At 38.3% G+C, this 8,778-nt stretch overlaps 1 protein-coding gene across 1 annotated transcript; it reads left to right on the top strand.

The window, feature by feature from the left end:
- Window positions 1-3,213: 3,213 nt before the first annotated feature.
- LOC137255542 (transcriptional regulator QRICH1-like) lies at window positions 3,214-4,909 on the top strand. Its single transcript, XM_067792969.1, has 2 exons — window positions 3,214-3,835; window positions 4,716-4,909. The coding sequence occupies exons 1-2, from the start codon at window positions 3,214-3,216 to the stop codon at window positions 4,907-4,909; spliced, it is 816 nt and encodes a 271-aa protein (XP_067649070.1).
- The last annotated feature ends 3,869 nt before the right edge of the window (window positions 4,910-8,778 follow it).

Here is an 8,778-nt window from a genome sequence, read left to right as displayed (position 1 = left end):
CAATCAAGAGGTTACACGCAGCTGAATGTCATCCATAGCTCTGTACATTAACCCATGAAACCAATAAACTGGTCAACATGATCTGCAAGGAAAATACGAATTTTTATTGTTTCGTTTTCAGGACAAAAATTATATAGTCTAGGTATCCTCTGTCAGGTTGAAACTATATTATTAATCAAGAACGTGATATTGATATATGTAGCCAAATTCATTTATTGTGAGACAAACAAACAAAAAGGTAACATTATACAATCAACAGCTATAAAATAACATTCACTAGTTGTTACAAATAACTGCAAAGTGATTTCAACAGAGCGGCAGTGCAGGCAGTGCATTACCTTATCCAGTTCTACGATGACAACAGAAGTACACAATGAAGAGGCAGATACCCATGGTAGTAAAATTACAATGGCAGTACAAAATAGAGTGAGTGAGTTCAGTTTTACGCCACACTCAGCAGTATTGCAGGGGTCTCTAAATAATCCTGGCTCCACCAAACAAATCCAGTGATCAACAGAATGAGTACCGATCTGCCTAACTGGGAACCGATGACATATGTCAACCACGTCAACGAGCCTGACCACCAGATCCAGTACGTCGCCTCTTCTGACAAGCATAGTAGCCTTTAGTTTCAAGCATGCGTTAATAAAGGGCTGTTCTAGCAGACATCCAGTTGTGGTACAATGTCAATGGCAGGATACAACAGACAGGCAGATATCCAGTAGTAAAACAACTGCAATGGCATACACGATAGAGACGAACATCCATAGTGCCATTGCAATTGTACTACTGCCTGATCTCGACCTCTCTATTGTGTACTGCCACAAAATTCAGAATATGGTTTGTCCAGAAGAAGACATAAAATATCTGGAAAAATAACTGGATTACCGAAATCTGACTTAAATTATATTAAGCAATGCTTTAAATATTGTATCAAATCAGAACATCAGATGCGTCAGGGTGGTGCATAACTTAAGAAAGAATATTGCTTTGAATATGTAAACAATATTTTCTTTTAAGCAATGGTGGTGAGTCTGTAAATGTGTTATTGATCATATTTTGATCATTTGTTGATTACGTGACATACGGTAAACATGAACAAGACATAAAATTGCAGACCGTTTGAAATTTTATGTTAGGCATTTGTCGATTGCATCACCACTTAACTGTCCCATGAAGTGCGATATTGATGTAAAGATAGTTAATGGTGAACTAAATAAAATTACTGCTTCTAAGGAGCGACTTCGAGGAATATAAAAATAGCAGATTGATTCAAAAGTTAACGTATCTGATATACGTTTCATTTTCATTGTATTGTACTATTGTATTTTTAAAAATTGTTTCAAGCATGTTTAATTCAGATAACACAGCTGTTTGAAACAAAATAAATATTAGGAGAATAGATATCCATTTCATAAACGACACTGAGAGACAATATGCATGTGTAACTTATCTGATAGACATCTCACATAGTTTTCTTTAATATCACTTTAACACAACTGTAACATCTCAAACATCCAATGTCTGATATCACTTTACCACAGCATCATCAACTCAAACAACCTTTAACATTTTAATATGAAACAATAATTAGTGTTGTCATCTAAACACCTCCGCCACTGAGACAGAAGATGCCTGTTTGACGTATCTCGTGGACATATCTAACTGTTGGATATCACTTTAAAGCAACAAAGTCAACTTGAAGATTCATTATCGGACAGTACCTTAACACAATATTATCTCTAACAAACATTAACATTGTAATGTGACTGGAAAATATAGACATATTTAACTCTTAGCACTAAAACATGAGGCAAGGAGATCATCATTCAACACGTTAACATCAGATACGTGGAACTAGAGTTGTGACGATATATCGTAGTATCGATCATCGTGATACTTTATGGGACAATACTTTTTTCGTATCGTGAAATGTATCGCTGACCTTAAAATGGCTAATTTTCACTGGAAATTGATGGTTATTTCAAAATTTACACTGTTACTTGACATCAAAATATACGTCTTTAAAGAAAACAACAAAAGATAGCATATCGTGATGTGCATCGAATCATACTGTATCATTCCAAGATATTGCGATATGTATCGTATCGTGAACTTTCTGTATCGTCACACTTCTACGTGGAACAGAATTTCTCCAAATTGTCAAAAGCTGCATTCATCACCGTTTAATATATGGAGAGATGATCACAACATAGCCACAATAACACTCAGCGATAAATGAAAATGTTTTATAAACATGATCTAAGAAACACTTGAATAATATAAAGTTACATCAAATATGTTAACATGCAGTAAGATACGTTAACATGCAGTAAGTAGTAAATAGCAACCTCGCCTGAGGTTGATATAGAAATGAACACGCGAGCGGCAGCGAGGGGGAGGTTGCTATTTGCCATACACGCAGCGGAAAAGGGAGGATTATTTTGTTAAAATACACGCAGGTAAAATGAAGGATTGTGTTAAGTTACCTAAATGAATCTAAAATTATGTAAACAAATACAATATTGTTGCGAAAAAGGCGGTAAGGTCTCACTTAGTCTCAAATCTCAAAACACCCCTCCAAATAAAGTGGGATCGTCCCACGGGAAAGTGCATGTGGACAGGGGTGCACGGTTGCTGATGCCTCGCCGCGAGTATCCATTTTAAACATGGGATGTTCGCGAACGTCCATGAACAAACTGTGACTTTTCGATTGACCAAACGCAGAACTGTAGAGTTTTGACGCTGCATGAACACGTGCCATGTCATTTGAAGTCACGATGTTAACAGTCAGACGAAGAAATAGTTGCCGCAAGTCAGCAAATAGAGGTCCTCACTGCTGTCCTTGGACCTGAGAAGCTACACAACACTGATTTCCCTCATTATTCTGATATCAGCGACGACAATCATGGTGATTCTGCAAACAGCGGCGTGGACATGCGGTTCAAGTTTATTTCGTCTAAAAGTGACATAGAAGACCGAACCCGCACTGCTGTACCCGTGAAGACCCGTCGTAGAAACAAATGGGCCATGAACACTTATAACACGTGGGCAATATAGCGATATAACAACAGACTCAACGAGGAGAAAATTACGAAAACTCTGGATAGTATGGGTACGGAAGAACTAACATTCTGGTTGAGTAGATTTGTACTGGAAGTAAGAAAGAAAAATGGAGAGATGTACCCGCCGTCTTCACTTGTATCTCTTGTTATGGGACTTCAGTCTCACATTCGACTTACCTCTAAGCGAGATCTGGACATGCTCAACTCTCCAGAATTCGAGGAATTCAGGCAAGTGTTTGATGGTGAACTTAAGAGAATTACTAATACTGGATTGGGACAAAAGCAGAAACAAACCGAGCCTATTAGGGACGATGAAGAGCACCAACTGTGGAAACTAAAACTTCTTGGCGGTCACAACGCCAGAGTTCTTGTAAATACTATGGTGTATCTAAATGGTAAAGATTTCTCCCTGAGAAGTGGATCTGAACACAGAAGCCTTCGTTACAAGTCATCTCAGATTACCTTGTGTGAACCTACCGGAAAGCGAGCATATCTGAAGTACAAAGAAGATATTTCAAAGACCTGTCAAGGTGGACTTAAACATCGCAAGATAACTCCTAAAGGGGTAACACACCACGCAAGTGAATGTAAAGAACGGTGTCACGTAATGCTGTACAAGAAGTACATGAGTCTGTGTCCCACAGATGGAAGGGATGATATGTTCTACCTGACGCCACTACAACACCCTACAGATACATGCTGGTACAGTCGTCAACCGATTGGCCACAACACATTGCAGAAAGTGGTTCCCGAACTTTGTCGTAAAGAAGGTATAACCGGTCATATGACAAACCATTCTTCAAGGGTCACTACAGCAACGAAGCTGTATGAGAAAGGAATACCTGAACAACTGATTATGGAGCGAACGGGACACCGCAGTGTTGAGGGTGAATCTAACTTCTAAAATTAAACCAGAAATCTGAAAATAAGACATGAAGGCGGTTATAACATGTACATAAAAACAACGGAAACTGGAAACACTATTCAATGATGTCCTTAGTAGGTCCAGAAGGGTTTCTGACGGTGTTGGTTTTACAAGTCGATTCGTTTTCCATTTTACGCCATCGTGAAAAAAAGTAACCTTTCTAGGGACCGTTCATAATTTATAGCTAGGGGGAGGGGCGATTTTAATGGAGTTGCATGTACCATGTGAATGACGCCCCCCAATAAATTTTTAAAGTAAGTGACCCCCACCCTGGTTGTCAATGCCCCCACCCAGTACATGTGTGCAAAACTGATGGTCCCCTACCTCAGAACAAAATGGGTTACCCCCTCCCTTAAAATCATCATCACACCTCCACACACACCACCACACACACCACCACACCAACAACCAACTACACACACACACCACCACCACCACCACCCCAGCCATAAATTACGAACGGTCCCCTAAAGTGAAAGAATTCATAGTATGGTTCACCTATGGTTCACTAGTTCCTGGCGATGCTTGCAGGTTTCACCCCATCACAAACCACATTGGCGGTCCAGTCTTTCTCCCTCCAACAATAATAACAGGTGCGATAGGAGTGAAACACTCTTGAAAGCTGCGGTAAAGTTCAACTCCCTCACTCACTGTTGTGAACACAATAAAGTTTTTGCACGTCACAAATATGCACAATGTTTACGAATCAAACATTCTGTTTTCAGGTGTGAGGACCTATAAACGAACCTCGGAGGATCAAAAGGAGGCAATCAGCTCAATATTGAATGGAACAGAAGATCAGACTGAGGATGCGTCAGACGTTTGCAACACAACTGCACAGGAGACTGTGCTCCCTCCAGCCTCTTCTGGCGCAATTATCGCTACGAACTGTGTGATTCATGTTCTGGTGAAAAAGTAATAAAAAGTATACTTGCTCATTTATTTTGTCATTTTGACAGAGGTAATTCTTGAATATTTCTCGAGACGGATGATTTCTTGTGATGACACAAAATCTTCAAAGTCCACACAAATTACATCAAAGCATTGACACAGAGGGACCAGTGAACAACGGCTATATGTTATCAAACATCACAATGATAATTTTGAACCGTTTCAAGCACGGGTATTGGATAGAAAACATATGTGGAGTTATCTCCCTTCCATCGATTTGCATTCGCAAAACATTGGTAATTCCCGTACATCTGTAGCATATGTTATATTTTGGGATTACACTTCAAGTAAAGTTTGGTTTTTTTGTTTTGTTTTGTTTTTGTTTTTGTTTTGTTTTTGTTTTTTTAGGGGTGTGTTTGTTGTTTTCGCTTGGTTGTTGTTTTTTGTTTATTTGTTCCTTTTTTTTCTTTTTTTTATTGTTCACTACAAGTAAGGTTACTTGAAAAAATCCCTCAAAAAGTGGTACAGAAATGGTTTTGTGTTAATATCATTTACAATAGTTAAATAGTTATGTAAATAATATGTGGGAAGTCCTCCTTTGCATTTTGATGCTAACTGGCTTTAGAAGGCAAAACATATGTAAAATGGCATCTTTCAAATTTTGAAAATAAGTCCAGAAAACGGTATAAAATCTTGCGAAACAAACCACTCAAGTGCACAACATAGTATATAATAAACATTAAAATGGAACAAAAATATATGACATCCTGTTTGAACTGGGATTTTGGACACTCCAGGGCACTGGAAACGAGTAAATGAGAGTTATTTCCCATTTGTTTCCAGTCGATTGAAGTAGCAGAATTGAAAAGAAAGGTTCTATCTTTTATAAAACTCTAACTAGATTCGGCTATTGCTAGTCTAATATACTAACCGAAAAAGAAACGCATAGACGAGAATTCCGTTGCGAACATGTATTTTCAAACATTATAACTCGTCCACAAATAGACTTTAGTGCATAAACGTTCACAACAGTTTAGAAGAAGGTAATGTCTTTTCGTTTAGATAATGACGACGTAGAGCACGATGGTGCCGACGTAGCACGACCCAGACGTCGGGTTCCTGGCTCTCAGACCAGTCACTTTCAACCTGTTCCGTACAGTTTGACAGGATATCCTCTGAAGTCCAAGCACCCTACTTATAATGATAAAAAAAACATTCTTTTTCTTGAAATTGGAAAAAAATCTTTACTTAGGCTCTGTATACTGAGTGAGTATATTTTTACGTAACACTTAGCAATATTCCAGCTACACAGCGGTGGTCTGTACATAATTAAGTCTAGACCAGATAATCCAGTGATCAACAGCAAGAGCGTCGATATAAGCAATTAGGATGCAATAAAGAAAGGTTCAGAGTGAACAACTAGTATTGTCCTGTTTGCTAACAGTATTTTCTTTCTAATATTATTGGTATTTGTGATATACACTTTAAGAATTGTAAACACTTTAATAGTAGGTGGTGAATGTTTATTTATCAAGCATATTAACATTTTGTGCCAGAAATGAAAAGATTTCAGACTGACACAGGGATGACTATATATCCCATGGTATGTTACATGTCGTTGGGAATGATCGTCATGAAGTTGTGTTCAGTACGATGACATACGATACAAGACATAGTCAGAATACATGGATAAGATATTCTTGTTGATCATCACGTTTTCTTTCCATGTCCTTGTAACAAGGTGACATGAGCTAAAGAAGGCAAGCATTACAGCAACGCATCAAAAGCATGTATATAGAGTTAATGATGGATATGTTATCATGTTACGAAATATCATTATAGGATATTAAACGAGCTTCCCCTTTCATATCAAGTTTATGTCCCTCGTCAAATAATTTTGGTTTGTCACGAGCTTTAGCGAGTGTTAAACCAAAATTATTTCACGAAGGACATAAACTTGATATGAAGGGAAACGAGTTTTGTATCCTATTTATTACCCACATTCTAAAAAGTGACAATATCGTTAAAATAAAGCAATATTTTGCTTTCCTATATAGAACCATGTAACGCGGATTAATACATCATATTGCTGATGGGAATGTCAACCGCTTCACTCCAGGAAAACGTGCGCTGCGTAGAGGCAATGTATTTCCTATACGGCGCCCAATCACAGGAAAATAAACAAATTAAGACAGAATCAAGTCGTAATCAAAATTGAATTATTTTCAGTGGAGGATTTGTTTTCAAAAGCAATAATGTAATTCATCAAAACAAGTGTGAACATTTTGAACTTGACTAGATCTACGTGACCTAAATCTTGCCAGAACGTCAGTCGGCCGTCACTGTCGGGCTAGTCGTCATGTTGAGAAGTGTTCCCTAAGAAGAAGATTATAGGGAGCATTTAATAAGAGCGGCAAACTCAACAGCATAGATGATTGTGAATAACAGGAAACTGTGTGTCTCAAATAACTGAGCCTAATGTTCATCATCGGAGGTCGAGTTACTGTAAATAAATCGGCGACGCTTTGCGCAGGATGCCAGTGACGCCTTCTCATCTCGGCTTGGAATTCCCACTTGTCGAGATTCGATGTTTATGTTGAAGACTCCACCGAAAATATTAGGTCTGAAAACATAGCCTACAACTTCGAACGAAGACGATTTCAAGCCTATTGTGTTCAGATTCTGGGAAGTGCTTTTGACCCCTACATAAGAAACCACAGGAGGCATGGGAAAACGTGTGCGGGAAAAGGCGAATGGATGCGGCTGACAGTGGCAGTGATAGAAATAGAAGAGCGCCGCTCGTCTTTTGAATGTTGTGTGTTACTGTGTAATCCTGACAACATACACGCCGAAGGTATTCTATCTCTTGATAACATTCACAACTCTTCCAATCAACTGTCCGTCAATTTTGACGAAATCAATAACCTTTACGGGCGACGCCATATTTGTTTACACTCATGAGAGGCCTACTAGACGTATTTGTTTACGTATTTTTATAGATTGTTTTGTTTTCGCTTTTATTACAGAAACTTGAGTTATCATAGAACTGAAAATAATGCTAGTAACCACACTAAATGAAATAAATTTTATCTAATTCCATAGAAGTGTTTTCGTTTTACATGCTCTCAGTTGTGAAAACTTGAATGAAAATCATGAATGAAATGAGTGATGAAAGTAGTACCAGTAATGTCAAAGTTCACGTATTCGCCAGTCAAATCACTCGAAGGTGTTATGAAACAGCTTTACGAAGTACCACGTGTGTAATAAATATTTTGTATTACCTTTTGATATAAGAACAACGGCGGGGGTGAAGTAGCCTAGATAGGCCCAAAACTCACCCTTTTGATATAAGAACAATGAAGGGGGTGAAGTAGCCTAGATAGGTCCCAAACTAACCCTTTTCATATAAGAACAAAGGCGGGGATGAAGTAGCCTACATAGGCCCAAAACTTCCCCTTTTGATATAAGAACAACGGCGTCGAAGAAGAGACGTAGCAACGCCAGTTCCGTTCTAAGCGTTAAGGGTAGATCAATCGGAGAACATGGATTAACGCATACCAATGACGTTTTTGCCGATCAGGGGACCGTTTGCCAAGGATAACGAGGTGGTGATGCTCTAAAAGGAATTGATTCATATATCCTGGGCTCATATATCGCGGAGATGTCGAATCAAATTGCTTGATGCTTTGATCAGTTTGTGTAGAATATCTAGATTGTATCATTCTAAGTAAAGTTAAGTCACCTTAATGTCTATGATTAACCTGAATATCAGACTATCTTGATATCAGATAGATCAGATCGGAGATGGGGGAAAAGGAGAATTTGAAGTTGTACTTATTTTACAATTGAACATGTAAACATATTCTATGAAGTCTTTTATCTATGACTTTATTCAGG

The sequence above is a fragment of the Haliotis asinina genome, chromosome 11, assembly GCF_037392515.1.
Source record: "Haliotis asinina isolate JCU_RB_2024 chromosome 11, JCU_Hal_asi_v2, whole genome shotgun sequence".
Lineage (NCBI taxonomy): Eukaryota > Metazoa > Mollusca > Gastropoda > Lepetellida > Haliotidae > Haliotis > Haliotis asinina.
The sequence above is the reverse complement of the archived record's forward strand: the minus strand, read 5'-3'. Positions and strand labels throughout refer to the sequence as shown.